This window comes from Tupaia chinensis, unplaced genomic scaffold (assembly GCF_000334495.1).
Source record: "Tupaia chinensis unplaced genomic scaffold, TupChi_1.0 Scaffold143728_1, whole genome shotgun sequence".
NCBI lineage: Eukaryota > Metazoa > Chordata > Mammalia > Scandentia > Tupaiidae > Tupaia > Tupaia belangeri.
In genome coordinates, this window is record NW_006203577.1 from 2,764,581 (window position 1) to 2,787,852 (window position 23,272).

Genomic DNA, 23,272 nt, shown 5'->3' on the forward strand with positions numbered 1-23,272 from the left:
GTGTAGTGGTGGACGTTGGCAGAACGGCCTTCACTGCTTAGAGTGAAAGTAGTCAGTGCTGGTACAGATTGAAACCAGACACTGCCTAACGGTGCACCAAGAAGAATGCAGTGTCACTTCGGTGACTTTCCTGCCTCAGAGTCATAAACTGAGTGTAGTCTTCAGAAACACCAGACTGTAGTGAAAGAGACATTTTGTAAAGTGGCTTAAGTGTCAAGGTCATGAAAGCCAACAAAGATTGAATAGTTGTGCCAGAGAACATGGGCTGTAACTCCATTCAGTGCATGATTCTAAAGGGTCTTTTTGTTGTATAGGACATTATTGGGGCAAACAGTAAAACTCAAGTGAGTGAGAGGGTTAGCTTTTACACTTTGAACTTCTCTGTAAGTTTGTGATATTTCAATATTAAAAAAGTGAAAAATGTGGGTGCTATTTCTTTTTATTTTTAATAGTTTTTTGCTATAGGGTGAGTGTGCTTGCCAGAAAGTGAGAAATCACCCCCCTCCCCCGCCCTGGGGAGGGAGGGATGGCCACACCTCAATCCCTTCTTTTCCATTCTCCTCTCAGGATCTTGGGCATGTACGCACATGTGCCAGGCGTGAGTTTAAGACACTGGGTCTGGGACTCGAACCACCGTCAACTACATGGGAGTCCAGTGACCTAGCCATTACGCCAACTGCTGGTCCACGTGGGTGCTATTTCAATACTTGTATATATACCTGAATGCAGATAATGGAGTAGAGATGGGAAATGTATATTTAAGAGAGGAGAAAAATTAAGTTAGCCTGTGCTGGGTGGTAAGAATGGAGGGGTTAGTTTGTAATGGGAGAAAAAAAGATTACACAGTTGCACATGAGTTAGTGGATTCGATTGTAGGAAAATATGGAGATTCTCTTCTGATTGGTTTTTCTTTTCTTAATGAAATCTGAAGGATGGCGTTTGGCTCTAAGAAAGGGTGTTTTCAGTTAAAAAAAAAAATTCAGATATACCTGTGGGATAAAGAATTTCACAGTGTGTAGTGTTTTCTTATTTGTTAGTTTTAGCTTTTTTTTCTTTTTTCCTCTATTGGAAGTTGTACAGCAAGCTAACTTTATTCCCCTGAGCTTAAAACAAGTTGATCATCAAGAAGGTGTATTTTTCAGAATGTTATATGTACTTAAATAATGTATAAAAGGAATTCCCAGGTAAAAGGAAATAAGTTGTGAAAAGAAGAAATCAAAGATGAAGGCTTGGCTAAGATGTGACTTCATGGTGTCATGGCGAGATGGGAGAGAGCCCTTGTAGAAAGCATTAGTGGCACTGAAGGATCCCAGTTTGTAGAATTAGTCTGAGTTTTAAATCACTGAAGAGATCTCACTGATCAAATGTAGTATGTTGTTCCATTTCCTTATAAAATAGGTTTCTTTCTTGAATGGAGCATATCGCATTTCATAACGTTTAATTAGTATTGTGAAAGTGAGGTTCCTTGGGATTAGATGGAAGATTGCTCTTACAGGACTGAATTTTTCTTCTTCCCAATCAGTAAATAGCTTAGTGTTATCTCTGAGAATACCCTGCATTATAGTGAAACTGTTTTCTTTCTCCTTTTTTTTTTTTTTTTTTTTTAATAAAAGTACTAAACATACCCGAGGGCTCTGTTAATCTTATGCCTGTGCTGTGACCCTCACTTTCAGCTCTTATTGTCCTCTCTAGGCTGGTGAGATTGGAGAGATGAAGGATGGGGTTCCAGAGGGAGCTCAACTTCAGGGACAGGTTCATCGGAATCCAACTTACCGCCCAAGGTACCGAAGGTATGTAGCATTCCCACTAAGTTGTGACCGCCTGAAGGACTCGTGAGAGACTGGCATGGATGAGGGTACCATGGTCTGTTTTATGGATTTAGTAAGTAGATAGATGTGGCTCCTTTGACCATATGCCAGAGTTTCTATGGAACTCCTTAGTATGTGTTAGCAGGTGGCAGTGTGATATTTCTCTCCTACTTAACAACTAGAACTTGAATCATGGAGGCAATCCAGTATAAATGGGTTCTTTCAGGCTATGTATCAAATTGCCAGTATTTAAATTCTCACTCTGCATGTTAGTAGCTGTATGTCCTTAGGCAAATTTCTGGACCCTTTAAGCCTTAGTCTCCAGGTCTATAAAGCAGGCATTAAGCAATGTTCTATAACTGCTTGTAGGATTCAGTGTAGGATTCATAGTGTATCTATGATAATCAATGTGATGTATAGTCAGCCTTTAGTAAATATCAGATATTGTTACCACCAGTGACACTAGTGTTAGTGTAGGAGCAAGTTATTTAATTCGTGCTTTAATTTGTGCCCTTATGAAGGCCGTAAATTCCCTAAGATACTTCTGAAGTGTTTTCTATTACAAGTTTGCCTGTTCCTTTACCTTAAGGTAAGTGGAAAATGTAGACCTTCCTTCCCAAGTGTTATTTATGCTACCTTGAAATTTGTCACTGTGGGTTTTTTGAATGGAGAGTATTATATGTTAACATTACTTATAATTGGTGATATAATTGTAGTTATTTGAATATGATATAATATTAATATAATATTGATTTTAATTAATATAATGTAACATAATAGGAAAGGATTTGTAGGATATAAGAATATATAGGAAAGAATTTGTACTAGTCTCTCCTTTCTTATAGATTCATTCCAGTTTTAGGTGTAATTACTAATGATTAATTACTAAGGACTTGTAAGACTTGACAGAAATGTCTTAATGAGACAGAAGAGAGTCAGTAGTATTGCATATGTGCCTCCCAGATCAATCCGTAGCTAGGCCATCTTGGAAAAAGGCTCCTTTGATCTTTTTTGACCTATAAAAAGCGGCACTTCTCTATGACTCAAGCACATCCTTACTGTCTGTAAACCTCGGGTTTCTCACTGTAAATCTAACTCATAGAACTAGCACTGACGTTGTGTTTTTAATGTGAAAACATACTAGCACAGCCTCCGGCACACAGTAATGTTAGTTTTCTTCCCTAGTCGCTACTAAGTCCTGTTCATGGAGTACAGGTACCAGACCCTTTTCTTTTTTTCCCTGTTAATTTTCCTATCCTTGGTGCCTATCAAACTGCACTAGGAACATAGTTTGTGTTCAGTACATGTTTGTTCATTACATCTGTATTCAGATGAAGGGGAAAATAAGTTCTATTTTCACCCACCTTCTGTTTTAGTTTGCTGCATTATCGTGGGAATAATTCTAGCAATAAGTCCTGATCACTTTTTAATCTTTGTAAAAATAAATTAAACCTAATATTCTTGAGAACGCCAGTCCCCTTGCACTTGTTCTGTCTGGTTCTGTCTTCTCTGCTGTAGGGGACCTCCTCGCCCACGACCTGCCCCGGCTGTGGGAGAGGCTGAAGACAAAGAGAATCAACAAGCGGCCAATGGTCCGAACCAGCCATCTGTTCGCCGAGGATACCGGCGTCCTTACAACTACCGGCGCCGCCCCCGTCCTCCTAATGCTCCCTCACAAGATGGCAAAGAGGTAACTCTAGCCCAACCGAGAGGGTATCGCCAGGCCATCTGAGTCATGGCAGAGTGGAGCACTCTGAAAGGGTGGTCTTACTGTTGGGTAACTTTGTGTTTAACAAATAATGTTTTGCTTAAGATCTACATAGAGCATGTCTGGCACCTAACACAAACGGGATATTTGAATTCAGCTAATTAATGCTCTCTGAAGAAATTACCCACACTAAAGGGGACTATAGCTAAAACATTTAGGGCTGCACAAATAAAGAACATTTATCAAGAGGAAGCCTGCCTCTCAGCCCAAGCTGAGAGCAGTTGTTACAGACTTTACAAAGAGTGGTGGTATTTCCTTGTCATTTGGCAGTACTTAACTTTTACTCATATATAAGAACAGTTTAATTCTTGCATGCTGATTTTTCTTTGTAAACAAAGAAAATTCACATTTGAGATAGTATTGACCTTAGCATTGTCATCTGAATTGCTTCATTTCTGGTTTGTGGTGGTTTTATGTTTTAGACCAAGGCAGGTGAAGCACCAACTGAGAACCCTGCTCCAGCCACCGAGCAGAGCAGCGCTGAGTAACGCCAGGCTCCCCAGGCACCTTCACCATCTGCAGGGTAAGCCGTGAGCAGTCCCCCCATGATTGGTCTGTAAACTATTACAGCTCTGCAGGTCCTCTCTGCCAACCTCCATCTCCATCTGGATGCTGGGAAAGGGCAGTTCTGGTGGTTAAATATCTCTGGGGTTGACATTATTTTGATAAGCTTGGGGGTTCTAAACAGATAGTTGACGATAATTAATTTCTTTCTAGGCAGTTTTAAAATTTTTCTGTCTTTCCTGAGAGATGTGCATATGTGAGAGGGGATGGGAAAGAACAGGCACCAAAAACAGGGTGGCTTAGTGCCAAGATCCCTCGCCTTGCCTTCCAGGCAACCAAAAGCATAGATGCACTCATGCCCGCATGTTTCAGGTGGACCTAGGATTTGAACCTGATCACCCACATGGCTCCAGCACTGAAGGGCAGTGTGCGGAAGTTCCTGACAGACCTGGCATTAGAAGCAGAAGACCTTTTTTTATAGAATAAGCTAGAGTATTTTCTCATTCGCCTTTTCCCTTGATGACCAGCATTACTCTTTTGTTTTTTATTGTGGAAGAGGTTTTTGCTATAGGGCGTGCATGCTCACCAGAAAGACTGAGCGCAACAGAGACGCAGAAAGTGAAAAATTACCCCCCAGAGGCGATGGCCACGCCACAGTCCCTTCTCTATTCTCCTCTCGGGATCTTGGGTACACACACACACACACACACACACACACACGCCTGGCATGAGTTTAAGCCACCGGGTCCAGGACTCGAACCGTGGTCGGCTTCATGGGAGTCCAGCAACATAGCCATTACGCTAACTGCTGGTTCCCTGACATTACTCATTTTGAAGCAAAGCAGTATAACGTGAGAGCCAAGGGATTTTCCTGCCTGGTTGCAGGCTCTGTTGCGGCTCCCATTTGCCAGGTGATCTCAAGCAGTGCATTCACCCTCTGCTGCCCTGATATCTGCTACTGAGAAATGGGCTGCTATGTACTTACCTGAGGTTGGAGGGTTCAGTGAAATAACTCATGGATACAGTGTGTACAGTGTAGGGTGTGGTAAAGAACCGCTTGTTAAAGGTGACTTTGTTACTTTCATCATTGTTTCCTACTATGTCTTGTTAAAGATCTTGGAAATTTTATTTACATAGGTAGAAAGACCAGCCCAAGGGACCAGCAGATGGCATAACGGTTGTGTAACTGGACTCCCACATAGTTGACCACGATTTGAGTCCCAGACCCAGCAGTTTCACTCTTCCCAGGCGCGCGCGCGTGTGTGTGTGTGTGTGTGTGTGTGTGCCCAAAATCCCAAGAGGAGAATGGAGGAGAAGGGATTGCAGTTTGACCATCACCCTTGGGGGGGTGACTTTTCTATTTCTGTCTCTCTGGCACAGTGCACACACCCGATAGCAAAAATCTCTCTTCAAAAACAAAGCAAAACAAAAGCACCAGCCCAATTATAAAGCCAGTCTTTAAAAATTTGATATACCAGAGTGGAAGGTGGCATGGTGGACTCTCACATGACTGATCACAGTTCAAGTACTACTCTCACATGACTGATCACAGTTCAAGTACTAGACTCGGCACCCTGAAAATCACAACCACAAATGAATGAATGAATATATTATAAAATTTCATATGCCATAGTAGATTTCATTCTGAGTTTTTTGGACCTAGCAGCGTTTTAACTGGGACACAATTTTTATAGTTCTTGGTTGGTACTTTTAGTTAAAAAAGAGGTGGTAAAACCCAAACGTTGATTTTTTTTTTTTTTAATTTTTTTATTTTTAAAAGTTTTATAATGGACCAGCAGTTAGTGTAATGGCTATGTCGCTGGACTCCCATGTAGTCAACCGCAGTTCGCGTCCCGGACCCAGTGGCTTAAAACTCATGCCAGGCACATGTGTGTGCGTGCCCAGGATCCCGAGAGGAGAATGGAGGAGAAGGGATTGCGGCGTGACCAGCCCCCCTGGGGGTGATTTCTCGCTTTCTGTCTCTATGTCTCTCTTGGTCTGTCTGGCGAGCACATGCACCCTATAGCGAAAACCTCTCCAAAAAAAAAAAGTTTTATGATGAAAATTTGGGGATTATTACATGTTCCTGCTTTTTATTGTGATCTGCTTTTATGTGCAGTGGTTTGTGATTTAAGTCAGGCTTTCATTAGGTAGACAACTGCTATGCTGTTGATATTTTCTCTCTTGAGTAACATGGATAATTTATCTTAGAAATACATCATCTTCCTATTCAGAATTTCAATAACTGACTCAGAGTTTTAAATATTAATCATGTAAAACTGGCCATAGCCTTTTACTGGATAGCACTATTTTAGGTATTGTTACTTAAAAAAAGAAAATCCAAAATATGAGGAAGAACTATTTCTACAATTTATCGTTTGTCTGCTCTCAGAGAAATGGCTAGCTACTTGTGCTATACCCGTATTAGGAGATAGGGCGTAGCTACTGAGGTATTTTTGTATGAAGAGTTACTGATGTTAGAGTAGTAGTTACTTGGTGAGGCCTCATGGTGGTAATTTCCTCTAATACAGCTTTACAGAATTTTTACTATTATGGGTTGACTTCTGTTTTATAAGAATATTTTATGGGCCAGCAGATAGCGTGGTGGTTAAGTGCTGGATTCCACATGGCTCTCTCTGTGGTTTGAGTCCTGTACTAGGCAGCTTGAAAATCACCCCAGGCGCGTATGTGTGTGCCCAAAATCCGGAGGGAAAAATAGAGGGGGAGGGATTGCAGAATGGCCATCCTCCGGGGGGGGGGGAGGGCAATTTCCCACTTTCCTTCTCTGTAGCAAACTAAAAAGAATAAAAACAGTTTTTGCCTTGTTATTTATCTTTTGGTCATTTTGTCACTATTTGTAAGTTTGGTTTTAATTTCTTCCAGGTGACCTAAAGAATTAATGACCATTCAAAAATAAAATAAAGCAAAAAGCAAACCACGACCTTACCAACACCAAAGAAACATGCAAGCAATAAAAGTGGAAGACAAACCAAGATTTGGACATGGGAATGTTTACAATTACTCTTTAAGAAACTAGCAACTGCAGAAGGAAAACCGTCAGCAAGTTTCTCCAGCAAGCCGAGGTCCCAGGAACGCCTGCACAGACGGCAAGAGAGCACCCTCCTCGGTTTCAGCAACCAACTAGGTTTATAATTTTTTCCTGGTTTTTACTGTTTTGGTAATATAAATTGAAAGAAATCTTAATACCACACGGGGAGAACCCCAACCAAAGAAATCTGAAATATATAGTAAATGCTTTTTCTTTTTTCCCTTTTTTTGTTCATTTTGGATGCTGGTGCTAAACTTCCAAGTGTCATGATTTAAAAAAAGAAATTTTATGCCCTTATTTATTTCTAGGATGGGGGAGGATAACATTTTTGCTTATGTGACTCTCTTTGAAAATGGGCAGTAAAAAAGTTCCTCAGAAATAAAATTTTTACCCTTCAAAGGAAAAAAGATGTGTAACTGGAGTATATTTTTCCGTCTTGGCATCTGTTTTGTCCCCTGCCCCACTTCATTCACTTAACTTGTTTAATAGTAGTTAAATTCAAAGTAATTAAAGTCAATAGTAGTTAAGTCAAAGCCAAATGTAAAGTTGATTTAGCGCCATTGAGTAAATTTAGGCATATGGATGTGAGATAATAAAACATGGATTCTCTTTGAAATGTAAAGCTCAGAACTAACAAGTTCATGTCTGAGTGCAGTACTCTTGGCAGGAATTGCTCAGTAATCTGTATCTCTTGAGTAATCTTGATTTGATGGATTTTATGGTATCCGCTTTAGATTCAGTGTTAGTTTCTTTTTGATTAACAGAAGAGTACGTAGTTGTGACACCTTTGAACTCCAGCCTGAGGTTTTCAACACCAACCAATGTGTGTGAGAGAGGTTCTTCAGAAAGTTCACGGAGAATGCATACTCTACAGAACCTGTGGATGGATTTCAAAACACTTGTTTTGCACCAAAACAAACTCTGTTTTAATTCTGCTTTTCCAAGAACTGCTTGAAATCTTTTCATCTATGTGTGGCTTTCAGAAAAGAGGCAGAGAAAGTCTTTCCAACAAGTTTCTGTCCCCCAGGGTGGTGCCCCCAAGTTTGGAAACACTATGCTCTCTCTAGTTGTTTCTCAGGACTACTGCCTCTTTCAAATTATGGTTCCTTAAATCAAGTATTAATTAAGCATAAGTTTGCTCAGTACTGTTCTTGCAGCTAGGAGGGAACAAACCAGCCCAATACTCTTGTCTCAATGACCAAGTGTTACAGAAAAGAAACAACTGCAGGGTTTGATTTTAAATGGCAGTGAGTGCTATAGGGAAACAACCTGGTAAAGAAAGAGACTCATAAACAGGAGATGTTAATTTTAAGGGGTGGGGGTTGGTTCCTTCTCTCTGTGATAAAATAATATATAAATGGAATCCCGAGGAGAGGCTCAGCTCACCATTTGACTATCTAGAGGGGAGAACATTCCAGGCAAAGGGAGCTTGCTTGGCCTGTTAAATGACAAGAAAGTAAAGGTGAATTGTTTAATAACATTGTATTATCTTGCAAACGAAGGAGGACAACTCTTGATCAAAATTGGTAATGTGGACAAGGCAAAAATATTATCAATGAAAAAAAGTTCTTATCCCAGCCCTAATTTCCTGAAGACAGCCAGTTAACCTTTTGTTAAACGTTAGATCCAATTTATGTATTTTATGTGTGCAAGTTAGTGTGTTTGATTAGCAAACTACCGCATATTTGGGGAGGGAATTGAGCTTACCCTAATTACTTGAAAAAAATAATCAGACATATTAGTTTTTTTTGAGAGATTTTTCTATAGGGTATGTGCGCTCACCAGAGAGACAGAGCAAGAAATCACGCCCCCCCCCCCCCCCCCGGGGGTGGTGTCTGTTGGCTGTGCTGCAGTCCCTTCTCCATTCTCTCAGGATTTTGGGCACACACGTTCACGTGAGCCTGATGTGAGTTTGAAGCCAGTGGGTCTGGTACTTGAACTGTGGTCAACTACAAGAGTCCAGTGACGTAACCATTACGCCATCTGCTAGTCTCAAGACATACTAGTTCTTAAAATTAATTCTGTTGATAATGTTGCCCATTCTCTTGAGATTTTCAGTATACTTGCAGGCAGGCCCAGTGTATTTCTCAAGCCACCAGGTCTGACGCCTGAACCATGCATTTCGCCGTGTGAGGTCTAGCGGCCACTGGCCCTATTCCTGCTCATTTTAAAGCAATTTTAGTATAGTGTTTCAAACATACTTTAAGAAATATCTAGAAAATGTCCCATATCCTCGTACACTTTTTGGCACCAATTTCTTTTTTTCACCTAATATCTATCTTTTTAAATTTGCTATAAAATAAATGTGCTCAACAGAAAGCATGAGAAAGTGAAAGCACCCCTTGGGATGACCATGCCACAATCCCTTCTCCACTATCCTCTTGCAATTTGGGGGGTCATGCACATATGTGCACCCAGTGTGTTTTCCAAGCCACCAGGTCTAGGACTCAAACCATGCAGTTGGCCATGTGGAATCTAGTCCACCTTAACCTCCATGGCACATGACATATATTTAGTATCCTCTGTTCATTTGTCCTGACTGTTTAGCATTGCATTATATAGCAATCCATAGTTTTACTGGGTAGTAAGGGTTTTTAATTGTAATTGCAAACATTTTATTTTATATAATTTTAACACCTTACCTTTAATCACCATTCCTCTATTTCAGGTTTATAGCTATCCTATTCCTAGAGGAGGAGAAAAATCTTAACTTTGTTGTGGAAGTATAACTTTTTTAAAGAATTGGTTATTAATTTTATTTAATTTTTTCAATTTGCTACAGGATATACATGCTCATCATAGAGAGAGATTGAAAGTGAGAAAGCAAGCCGCCTGGTCTGGGACTTGAGCCGTAGTCAGTCATGTGGGTGTCCAGCTCCTTAACCACCATGTTGCCTTCTGACCCCCTGACTATGATTTTAAGATTTGGAGTCTTTGAGAGGTGAATGAGATAAAATCTATAGTGTGGGTCCTCTGTGATCGTGTACTGGTGGCTTTATAAGAAGAGAGAGCCGAGTTGACAGACATGAGCGTGCCCTCTCACCATCAGATGCTCGGGGCTATGTTGGGGCTTGGCACAGAGCTCCCACCAGCTAGGGGGTCCCACTAGGTGCAGCCCCTTGACTTCATCTTCTGAACTATGAGCTGTGTAACAAACGTTATAAATCACCCAGGCATTGGTGTTCTACCAACTGAAAAATGAACAGTGTGCCTGAAATATTTTATAGCAGAGAACCATGGATTTGACCTGTTTTATCAAGCAATAGCCTATGCAGGTGGAGCAGAGCGAGAGATTAAAACTGATACCCTGATCACCCTTTTGCTGGCATTGATTTGAAGCCTAGAAGTTGAACACATTGGATGGTGCTGCGCATTTGAGACACTCAAAATAAGCTTGAGTGTCTATAATGTACCATGAGTAATGCTGTGTGCTTTCATCTGACAAGTATTTCAGCTGTGACAGTATTTCAGTTGTGACAGTATTCTGAGCACTCCTGTGTTGATTGGATAGATGCAGTTGAAAGTTCTTTTAGTGGAGTGGATAAGTAGATTTTTAAAGACTGGTATTTTGTTTGAGAATTTGAACAGAATTCTTTAAATCTTAGAGCAGAGATTGAAATGTGAACGTACCACTTGGCTTTAGGTGAAAGGAAAATACAGAGTTAATTTTCTCAAATTTAGAGGTGTAATTTTGTATATTAATGCATAAATATTTAATAGGAAAAAGCCTAGAAAGGAAATGAGTGCTGATAAAAATCTCATGAAAATGAGGTGATCTTATCAATAGCAGTGGTAAGAATTTGTCGGCTTTGTAATTTTCCCCGAATGCTTTGTGAAACGCATTTCATTTAATCTGATGAGCCAGCTCCAGAATCACCCAGATTTTCAGAATGGGGCCTGGCAGCTGCGATGGAACTGAGATCCACGCTGCTCACATGACAGGGAGCTTAGTGTGCAGATCTGCCCCGTACTTCTGTGGCTGAACAGTATTCTGTTAAAAAGGGGATAGAGTGGGGCCACGTGATGTAAAACACTAGAAATCACCACTTTGTTAGTCCTCTAGTATCATCCTTTTATGCACTGATCTTCTCATTGTTCAATTCCTGACGACTTGCAGAGAAGGAACTTCAGGCGACTCCTGTGTCTACTACCTGAACATGGTGTCTTTGAGACCAGAACTTTCTGAGCAATAAAGATAATAGGAATAATGTGTGTGTGTTACTACTCTTAAGAAAAATTTAAGTCTACTTTCCTTCCACAGGGGTTGTTAGGTACTGTATTGTGTCCCCCTAGAGTTTATATATGAAAGTCCTAATCCCCCATAGCTCAAAATGTAACCATATTTGGGAATATAAAGTCTTCAAGGAGGAGATTAAATTAAAATGAGTGCATTAGGGTAGGATCTAATCCAATACACCTGGCGTTCTCAGAAGTACCAAGAGTGCACGTGCTCAGAGATAACCATGTGAAGAGGCAAGACAGTAGCTATCTGTAAACCAAGGAGCCAGGCCTCAGGGAACCACGCCTGCCAGCACCTTGCTCTTAGACTTCCTGCCTCAATCAGTGAGAAAAGAATTATCTCTTAAACCACGAATCTGTAGTATTTTGTTATGGCAGTCCTAGCAAACTAATACAGAGGGAGGCTACATCATGTTACATTCAAGGCAACAATGTAGAAGAAACCCAGTTTTTCCACATTCTTATCAGCATCAGCATTTGGTATTGTTTCTTTTTTAAAACTTATATGTGTGTATATGTGTATAATAATGCTGTGTGTGTGTGTGTTTCTTTTTCTTTTTTCTTAATTGCCAGAGTGAGTGCCCTTGCCAGAGAGAGGGAGGGAGGGAGGGAAGGAGGGAGGGAGAGAGAAACGACCATCAAATTTGGATTGGTTACATCACAGTCCTTCATTTCTCCACCCTGTTGGGATTTGTGACATGCACACATACACAGCCCAACATGTTTTCAAGCTGCTGGAAATGGGATTTGAACCACAGTTGACCATATGGGATCTGATTCCCTCAACCACTGGACCTCTGGCTGGCCTACTTATTGTGGTTTTTATTTTGTATTTTCCTTATGACTAATGAATGTATTTTTATGTGCTTATTTGTTTCCTGTAATTAATTGTGTGTGGTGAAATACCTGTTCATGTGCTGTATTCATTTTTGGATTGGATTTTTATAACTATTTTGAGTTTTTTAAGTCAGGAATGAATCCTCTGTGGTTTGTAGATATTTTTCTTACAGTTTGGAGCTTATTTTCAACCTTTTAACAGTGTCTGCAGAACAAATGTTTTTATTGATAATGAAGTCAAATTTATTTTTATTTTTTCTTTATGGATTGTGTCAGAACTAAGAACTTTACCTAGCCTCAGACTTAAGACATTTTTCTCCTACGTTTTTCTCTGAGATAATTTTTGTATAAGATGAGGCTTAGGTTAAGGTTTAGTTTTAGCCTGTGGCTTTTCAGTTGTCCTAGCACCATTTGCTGAAAAGCCTATCTTAGTTGAATTACTTTTTTTTTAAAAAGCATTTAATTCTTTTTATTTTTTAAATTTGACCAGAGAGAGAAAGGGAGAGCAAGTCACCAAGTCCAGGACTTGAACCACAGTCAGCCATGTGGGAATCCAGCGCTTTTAACCATCATGCCTACCTGCCAGCCACCTTAGTTGAATTGTTTTTATACCTTTGTGAAAATCCAGTTGGCCGTACTTGTGTGGATTTATTTCTGGTGCCTCTATTATGTTGCATTGCTCTATCTTGTCTGTACCTCTACCAATACACACATTGGCATGGTTGCTGTAGATCTTTGTTTCAGGTCTCGCAATTCTTCCCACTTTTCATTTTTCCAAATTATTTTAGCTATTCTAGTTTTTTTTTTTTTTTAGAGGTTTTTGCTATAGGGCACGTGCACTCACCAGAAAGAGAGAGAGAGAGAGCGAGAAATCACACCCCCCCCGGGGGGGGGGATAGCCACACCACAAACCACAATCCCTTCTCCATTCTCTTGGGATCTTGGGCACGCATGCGCACGCGTCCGGCGTGAGCTTAAGCCACAGGGTCTGGGACTTGAACCGTGGTGAACCACATGGGAGTCCAGTGACATAGCCATTATGCTAACTGCTGGTCCTAGCTATTCTAGTTCTTATGCCATTCCCCACACATTTTAGAATAAATTTTTAGAAAAAAAGATAGCTGCGATTTTGATAGGAAGTGTGTTAATGGGCTTATGATCAATTTGAAGAGAATTGACACTGAATCCTTAGTCCGTGAATACAGTACATCTTTCCATTTATGCAGATACTTGGTTTTTTAAAAACTTAAATTTATTTCTTCCATAAGAGAGACAGTCACTCCCGACAAAATCCTTGTGCTGTGATCTATCCCAGCCTCAGCCAGCCAGGATCACAGGTGCGTAGGACCTGGGACTCACCTGAAGGCCTCAGTGTTGCAGGACATGTTCTGCTGCTGTCCCACCCCACCTGGTCCAGGTCTGGCTTTTCTTTCATTGTCACTTTGGATTGTATCATAAAGGTCCTATACATGTGTTTTTAAAGTGTTTCACTTTATTTTTTAGTGATTGCAAATAGTATTGTGTTTTTAATATAAGGTTTCACTAATTCATTGCTAGTATATGGAATATAATAGATTATTTATTGAAAAAGGGGTTAAGCCCCTCCAACAGGGTCTCTATACTATATTTCATCCTCAGTCTCAGCCAGCCCAGGTCACAAGTATGCATGTGTGTCCATGCCCAGGGAGGTCCCAGGATGTGAACCCTGGACCATTCTCACGTGGGTCCAGTTGTGTTACTACTGTACCACCACTGTGCCCTATAATTGCTTTTTACATGTTGACTTCATATCCTGCAAATTCACTGAACTCACCAGTTCTAGGAATTACTTTTGGTAGAATTTTTTTTGATTTTCTATGCTCTGCAAATAGAGATTTTGTTTATTCCCTTCTACCTGTATGTCTTGTGTTATTTATTTTTTTGGAGAGGTTTTTGCTATAGGGCGTGTGCGCTAGCCAGGAAGACAGAGAGACAGGAGAAATCATCCCACAGAGGAGATGACCACACCACAATCCCTTCTCTTCATTCTCCTCATTCACATGAGTCCGGCATGAGTTTAAGCCACCAGGTCCGGGACTTGAACCATGGTCGACTACATGGGAGTCCAGCAACATAGCCATTACCCTAAGTGCTGGTCCCTGTCTTTTCTTACCTTATTGTATACTGACTGGCTAAAACTTCCAATGCTACATTAACTAGAATAATCAGAGTGAATATTCTTATTTTGTTCTCAACATTAGAGGAAAGTATTCACTCTTTACCTTTAAGTATTAAGTTATCAGTAGGCTTTTTAGGGGTGTTATTTTATCAAGTTGTAAAAGATCCCTTCTGTTGCTAGTTTGCTGGGAATTTTGGACAGTGACGAATGTTGGGTTTTGGCATATGCTTTTTCTGTATAAATTTTAAATGTAATGTTCATTGAAAATTTCTATACCTCTGCATGAAGAATAGTTGGCTTTTTTTTTAATCCCCTGGTCTCAGGGTAATACCATCTTAATAAAATGAACTGGAAGTTTTGCTTCCTTCTGTTGAAAGAGATTGTGTAGAATTTTTGTTAATTTTTCTTTAAAGGTAGAATTTGTCAGTGAAGTCATTTGAGGATAGAAATTTTTTTTAGAACTTTTTAAAGTCCAATTCTGATTTAATTATAGGGCTGTTCAAGTGATCTATCAATATTTTAAATGGGATATGTTTGGGTAGTTTGTGCTTTTAAAGAAATTGGTCCATTACATGTAGGTCATCACATTTATGTGTAAAAAGTTATTCCTTTATCACTTTATGTCTGTGGGATGAATAATAGTATTATAATATCTTTGTTTCCATCCTGTTATTTGTAATTTGTATCTTTTTTTAAAATCAGTTTTTGTTGTTATTATTTTTTTTTTAATAGCCAGGGAGCACATGCACTCAGCAGAGAAAGACAAAGAGGGCAGAAGCACCTTCCAGTGGATGTAGTCACATTGCAGTCACTTTTCCACTTGTTCCTACTGTGATTTTGAGCATAAATACACAAGCATCTAGCATGTTTTTCAAGTTACCTTGGTCAAGATTCAAACTGCAGCAGCCATCTAGTATCTGGCTCCCAATGTACAGCACTTACCCATTGTGCGATGGGACTGGCCCTCGGGTATTCATTTCTAGTTTTATTCTACTGTAGTCAGGGAACACACTGATTTCAGTTCTTTGAACTTGTTGGGTTTTGTTTTGGTTTATGGTTCAAGATATAATCTATCTTAGTGAATATTTCATGAGTTGTTAAAAATAATTTTGCAGTTGTTGGGCAGAGTGTATGATAAATGTCAATTAGATCTTATTGATTGATGTTGGTGTTAAGTTCTCCTGTATCCTTGCACGAATAGAAAGGCCATCTAACCATGTAGGTTGAGTGATTTTCTGCACCGTGGACATGATACTGTTGAGTACTGGGAGACAAAGGAAATACAGGACCATGACACTGGATCTATGAGGAGACCTACTTTGAGCCAGCCTGTGTGAAGTGAAGTATGAACAAGATCTCAACACCTCCTCTTCTAGTCTGTGGACTCATGAAGATCTAACCTTAACTAGTCTTAACTACAAAAGTTTAAGAAGCTAGGTGGGGCAAATGGAAAATGACAAAAATTTGGACAAAAAGTCAAGAAGTATATTATTAATTTAGGAACTTTTAAAAGTTTCTTATAAAAATGAAAGATAGCCTTTGTACCAATATTCTCAGCCTTGTTCTGGCCTCCACAACAATCCTTGCTAGTCACTTGTGTTTGCATTTATGAATAAGAAAGAAGTAGATAATGGTCACAAATTCATTATGAGGTTCGAATCTTCAGAAAGGCTAGACAGAACAAGGCTTGGAATCACAAGGTTCAGGTCCTAAGCCCTCACAATTTTTTTTACTTCATGCCACTCGTGATTAAGTCATCAAGTCATCATCTTTGAAAGGAAAATTTGTTTGAATCAGTGGTTTGCACATGGAGATCAGAGTGAAGACTATTTGGAATTATTGTGGCCCTCTTCCAACTCTCACTAGGTGTGTGACTGTCACGTTCACACCTACGAGTGGCACCAGGGAGTTCCATTTCACAGGTTGAAATTTGTAGTCTATAGAGAACTAGCAGTTGGCGCAATGGTTATGTCGCTGGACTCCCATGTAGTCGACCACGGTTCGCGTCCCAGACCCAGTGGCTTAAAACCCACGCTGGGTGTGTGTGGGTGCGTGCCCAAGATCCCAAGAGGAGAATAGAGAAGGGATTGCGGCGTGGCCCTCCCCTCTGGGGGGTGATTTCTTGCTTTCTGTCTCTCTGTCTCTCTTTGTCTGGCGAGTGCACGCGCCCTATAGTGAAAAACCTCTCAAAAAAAAAAAAAAAATTCGTAGTTTATACTGTATATAACAGTGGGGCCAAGGGGCCAAGGTTAGCAGAGCCAACAGACAATGCAAAGGATTCCAAAGGTGTGGTTTATGTAACTAACCAACAATACATGAAAAGATACACAAGGATCAGACACCTTAATCACTCTGGTCATTTAGTTCTTATTTAGAAAAGTATTTAAGCTGTAGTACTAGGCCCTTTTTGACAAGTATAGCTCGAAAATAACCTCCAAGTTGTCTAAAAGAGCACTAATAGTGGCTAAGAATTCCTCAAGTACTTTTTTTGACAGACTGAAATTTTCTGGCATTTCTCCCTTTTGCCTCTGCTTAGTCCTCAGCTTTTTTTTTTTTCTCTCTCCCTTTTTTGAAATTTTTTTTCCCCTTTCATGACAGGGAGGAGAGAGAGACCCTCCCAATGAGGTCTTCATGCCTGTGATGTACCCCATCTTATCCAACCTGGATCACAGGCATGAACACCCTGGTGTGTTCAGAGAGGTCCCAGGATGTAAACCCAGGACATTTGCCATGTGGGTTCAGTTGCGTTACCATTGTGCCACTACCTGGCTCTTCTTTAAGGGTTAAATGACTACTCGTAGCATATGAGATTGTTAATCATTTTCTTCATCCCCATCAAGTAGTGGGTACCAAAGTAGTGGCTGACAATTATATCAACACCACCTTCCTTTAAGAATATAACTAATATAACTGTCATTGAAAGGTGATTGTTAATTTTGTGTGTCAGCTGGTGGGCCCCAGGAAGTCCAAATTACACATTTATTTTCCCATGTCTGTGAAGGTTTTTCTGGGAAAGATGAGCATTTCAAACTGTGGACTCAGTAAAGCAAATGGCCCTCCTCAGTGTAGATGGATATCATCCGCTCCTTTGAGGGCCTAAGGAGAATGAGGCACAGAGGAAGGAGGAATTTGGCCCCCTTTCCTGCCTCACTGCTTGAATGGGACCTCTCCAGCTGGAGACTGGGATTTCTGCCATCCACTCCCCTGGAGTTCAGACCTTCGTATGCTTCCAAGTGACACCACTGGCTTTCCTGCATCTCCAGGTTGCAGACAGCAGGTCGTGAGATGTCTCAGCCTCCCTAGTTACCTCAGGCAGTTCCTCATAAATGTGTGTGTGTGTGCGTGTGTGTCTGTGTGTATAAAAAATGCCTGCGGGACCAGCAGTTAGTGTAATGGCTATGTCGCTGGACTCCCACGTAGTCGACCGTGGTTCGAGTCCCGGACTCGGTGGCTTAAACTCATGCTGGGCGCGTGTGCGTGCGTGCCCAAGATCCTGAGAGGAGAATGGAGGAGAAGGCATTGCGGCATGGCCATCCCCCCTGGGGGGTGATTTCTCGCTTTCTGTCTCTATGTCTCTCTCTGGCGAGCGCATGCGCCCTATAGCAAAAAAAAAAAAAAAAAAAAAAAAAAACCTCTCAAAAATGACAGATACCTTTTAATACATGTCAGGAGATGTGCGAACATTACAGTGTTTTAACATAAACCTAGATGGTATCACCTGCTACACGCCTAGGCTGCATGGTACAGCTTACTGTTCCTAAGCTGTATATAAACATGGAAAGCATGCCACTGTACTGAGTATTGCAGGCTATTATTACATAGTAAACATTGTGTATATTCACATCTAAACATAGAAAAGTACAGTAAAACTGTGGTATAAAAGGTTTTAAAAAAAAGTATACCTGTATAGGGAACTTACTGTGAATAGAGCATGGAGCTTGCAGGACTGAAGGTTGCTCTGGGTGAGACAGTGAGTCAGTGGTCAGTGGTGAGTAAATGTGAAGGTCTTGGACATTATGAGGTACTGCTGTATATTTTAGGCTACATTCCATTTATAAAAAAATATTTTTCTTAGGACTACCAGAAGGCATAGTAGTTTGTACTCCCACGCAGCTAACTGCAGTTTGAGTTCCGGACCCAGTGGCTTGAAAATCACCCCAGGCAAGTGTGTGTGTGTGTGTGTGTGTGTGTGTGTGTGTGTGTGTGTGTGTGCCCCAGATCCCAGGAGGAGAATGGAGGAAAAAGGATTGCAGCATAGTCATCTCCCCTGAGGGGTGGTTTCTCACTTTTCCTCTTTTGGTCTCTGTCTCCCTCTCTTTCCTGTGAGCACATACACCCTAAAGCAAAAACCCCTAAGTATATATATTCTTTTCTTTCTGGGCTGGCTAACCTAGTGATTACCTAGTGGTTAAGGGAGCCAGATCCCACGTGGCTGACCACAATTTAAATCCTAGCCTTGAAAACCTATGTTATGTGTGTGTGTGCCTGAATTAATGGCAAGATGGAAAATGGAAGAGAAGGGATTGTGGCATACTTATGCCTTCCTGGGGGTCCATTCTTCAATAATAAGTTAATCTTAGCTTATTGTAACTGTTTTAGTTCAAAAGCTTTTAAATATTTTTTTAACTTTTAGACTTGTAATTACACATACCTGAAAACATAAGCATATTGTTCAACTGTACAAAAAATGGTTTCCTTTTCTTTTTAGAAATTATTTATTAATTATTATTATTTTCACATGAAAGACAGAGAGGAAGAATGAGAAAGCAAGACACCAGGTCCGGGACTCAAACTGTGGTCGACCATGTGGGAATTCCAGCACCTTAACCACTATGCCACCTGCTGGTCCCATTTTCCTTCTTTGTAAGTATTTATTTCCAAAACTTGTATTTATTTGTCTTTTGCTCTTTTTTTTTTTTTTTTGGAGAGGTTTTCGCTATAGGGCGCGTGCGCTTGTCAGACAGAGAGAGACATAGAGACAGAAAGCAAGAAATCCCCCCCCAGGGGGGATGGTCACGCTGCAATCCCTTCTCCTCCATTCTCCTCTCGGGATCTTGGGCACGCACGCACACGCGCCCGGCGTGAGTTTTAAGCCACCGAGTCCGGGATGCGAACCGCGGTCGACTACGTGGGAGTCCAGCAACATAGCCATTACGCTAACTGCTGGTTCCTTTGTCTTTTGCTCTTTAACTTTGGTTGTTAAAAACCAAGACACAAACACACACATTAACCTAGGCCTATACAGAGTCTCAGTATCCTTGTCTCCCACCTCCACGTCTTGCCCCACCAAGAGGACCACTGTGTATGAAGCAACACGAGATTAAGATCCCACACACAATAGAAAATGGTGCAGTGAATACCTGTATGAAGCTGCTGCCAGCGTAGCACAGCATCCTGTTTTACAATAAGCTTTTCTTTTTTGTTTTAATTAAAGCCTGCATGCTAAATGATAAAATAGATGGTACAGTAAATCCATAAACCCGTACTGTAGTTGTTTACTAACACCATCAAGTATTGTGTACTGTTCACCTGTTCACAATTGTTTGTGCCGTACTATTATATGACTAGCTGTGCAGGTTGGTTTGCACCAGCATCACCACCATCGTGTGAGTAATGCATTGCATTATGACGTTACTAGGTAGCAGGAATTTCCCAGCTCTGTTATAATCTTATGGGACCACCGTCATACGTGCTGTCTACCACTACCTAAATGTTGCCCTGCAGCATGTCACTATTGCCTGCTGGTCTAACCCTAATACAGATGTGTTAGACAAACCTGGACAGAGTTGTTTTCTGATGCTTTTAATTTGCACTTTCCTTTCCAGTCTCATTCCTCACCATGCCCCAGTTTATGTAGTTATAATTTAGAATGGGAAGAGAGCTTTTCTGCTTTAATTTTTTTATTTTCTTACCACAACTCTCAGGGATAAATCTCTTGAAGTTAATAATAATAATAATTAAAAAAAACCCCAGAAGACTAAGTTGTACACTTTTTTTTCCTCATACACTGTCCTAGTGGTTCCAAATAAGGTTATTTACATTTCAGACAGTATAGTTCCCACTGACAGCAGTCATCTCTTTACCCTTCATTTATTTTAATTAAAAATCAATTTTAAAAAGTAAGGGCACGAGAGTCTACATTTCTGACCACAGTTTATTTTGTGTGTGCATGGGGGAGGGGGTTGCTTTTTTTTTTGTTTTGGTTTGGTTTGGTTTGGTTTGGTTTGGTTTTGGAAATGGGTGCATGCACTTGTTAGAGAGAGACAGAGAGAGGGAAAATGAAAAATCACCCACCAGAGAAGGTGGCCATGCTGCAATCTCTTCTCCATTCTCCTCTCGGGATTATCAGCATGCACACACATGCATCTGGTGTGATTTTCAAGATGCAGGGTCCAGAAATTGAACTATGGTTGACCAGGAATTCAGCACTTTAACTACCATGCCACCTGCTGGCTCCTTTAATATGTATTTTTAAAAAAGGAAAAACAACAACAGCATACCTTTATTTATTTATTTATTCATTGTGTTTTTTCAAGCCACCCTGTCCAGGACTCAAACTGCAGTCAGCCATAATGGGAATCTAGCACCTTAACCACCACCTGCTGGCCCTCTGACCACAGTTTGAATCTTGGCCCAAGTGGCTTGAAAAAATACATTGGATGTGTGTGTGTGCATGCCCCAAATCCAGACATGATGGAGAAATGGAGGAAGGGGGATTGTGGTGTGACCATGCTCCACTGTAGGAAGTAGCCCTCTCTCTGGTAAGTGCACATGCCCTCTGGCAATTAAGTGGGCTTGCATGCATATTATATAAAAATAAATATTTATGCACTTACATATAAATATATAAAACATTTATGTATATATACATAAATATATGCACGTGTTTATTATATATTACATGTATATGTAAATGTATAGATTGTCAGGGGGTGTGTGTGCTTGTCAGAGACGGAGACAGAGGAAGAGGGAGAAAGCACTTCCCAGTGGGATGTGGTCATGCTGTCAGGATTTTGGACACAAGCACACACACCTAGCGTATTTTTCAAGTCACCAGGGCCAAGATTCCAACCACGGTCAGCCATGCGCAGTCTAGCTCCCTCAACAACTGGGTTTCAGGGCTGGCCCTATATATATATTTTTTAATATATAAATATCATAAATGTACAATTGAACTTGTAACATAATTATAAAACAAAGGAAAATGAAAAGGTTATTTTTCAGAAAAAATGCTTATGAATATAACTGATAACAGAATCAGGTAAAGGCAAAAAAGTTGGAGTTAAAACCAAAGTAGGGCAGGCTGGCTCAGTGAGCATGTGTGTGCATGCCCAAAATCCAGAAAGGAGGGAGAGATGGAGAAGAAGGGATGGTAGTGTGACTATTCCCCAAGGGGGACCACTTTCCCCCTTCTCTCTCTCTCTGTCTCTCAGGAGAATGCAAGTGCTCTCTGGAAAATAAATAAACAAATAAGTAAAACCCAAGGTACACCATCCATAGATTAGCCATGAAATTCTACACATAATAGCAAGGACCACACATTTAGTTCTGAGGATTTGTAGTAGATTTATTTCTATGATAGAAACACAACTAGCTGTAAGACATACTGTATCTGTATGAGTCAAACCATTTGATGAAAAAACATGTACAATGGTGCTTCATATATAAACCAGAAGGAAATATAACCCATGGATCACTGATTCACTCATTTATCCATTTATGTTTTTTAAGTTTACTTATTCCATGAACAACCTAGAGAGAGCACCTGTAACAGTCTCGATGCTGCAGTCCATCTCTGACCTTCAGCCACTCCATTTCGTAGTCACATGAAGCATGTACCTGGCACACCCAGGTCTCTGTACTCAAACCATGAGCCTCCCTCCTTAGGATACTCTTGTAGAGCATTGCATTTCACTGCTGCACCACTGTCTGGCTCCCACTCATCCATTTCAAAAGTATTTGCTAAGTGGCTGTGATGTGCCAGATATTGTTTTATGTTCCAAGGAGGCACCTGTGACAAATCAAAATTCTGCTTTTACAAAGTAGGGGAGAGAAGTGATAAACAAGTAATCGTATAGTGTAGTATGTCTGGAATGATAAATCCTAAAGAGGAAAAGTGAGGGAGATAGACATGCCAATATGGAGTGCAGTGGGTTGGTCAGGAAAGACTACACTAGTAAGATATCATAGAGCACAGACCTGAAAGAAGTGGGAGGATGGTCTGTGCAGAGATCGAGGTCCAGGAACAGCACATTGCAAGTGCACAGCCTAGGAACATGTTTAGATGCTGAAAGACCCTGAGAAACCGGGGAACGCTGTCAGCGAGGTAATGAAGATCTTGTGTGATGAAATTATAGCAAAGCAATACTGCAGCAAGTGTTCACATCATCTGGTAAAAGTGCATTTCCCCCCCAGTCAATGTTGAACACACATGACACATTTTACTATTTTTTTTTCTTTACGGATTCCATTATATCACTGCATTGTTATGATATCATATCAATGAGTCCTTACTGGAATCTGGGCTGCTTAATCTCAACAATTTTTAATCACTTCATAGAGAGTTTGATATATGTTTCCTTTTTTCCCCCTCTTCTTTTAAAACATTTTCCAAAGGTTATGTACACTCACCAGAGAGAGATACAGAGAGGCAGAGAAAGAGAGAGATGGAGAAAGCACCTTCAATTGAGTGTAGTCAGGCCACAATCCCTTCTCCATTTCTCCATCCTGTTAGGGTTTGGAGCACACACACCCACATATCTGGTATGTTTTTCAACCTGCTGTGGCTGAAATTCCAACCATATTGGCCATGTGGATCTGATTCCCTTAACCACCGGACCATGGTGTCAATCCTATATTTAGGTTGATTTTTTTCCTAGCAATTTCGAAAACCAAATATGTATTTAATA

At 40.6% G+C, this 23,272-nt stretch overlaps 1 protein-coding gene across 1 annotated transcript in view; it reads left to right on the plus strand.

Moving 5' to 3' along the window:
• Window positions 1-7,536, plus strand: part of YBX3 (Y-box binding protein 3) — a gene marked incomplete at its 5' end in the record, with an annotated part of 23,365 nt that extends 15,829 nt beyond the window's left edge. The window contains 4 exon segments of the mRNA XM_014582674.1: window positions 1,693-1,790; window positions 3,327-3,498; window positions 3,999-4,099; window positions 6,964-7,536. Coding sequence (XP_014438160.1) covers window positions 1,693-1,790; window positions 3,327-3,498; window positions 3,999-4,064 — 336 coding nt within the window.
• Window positions 7,537-23,272: the final 15,736 nt, after the last annotated feature.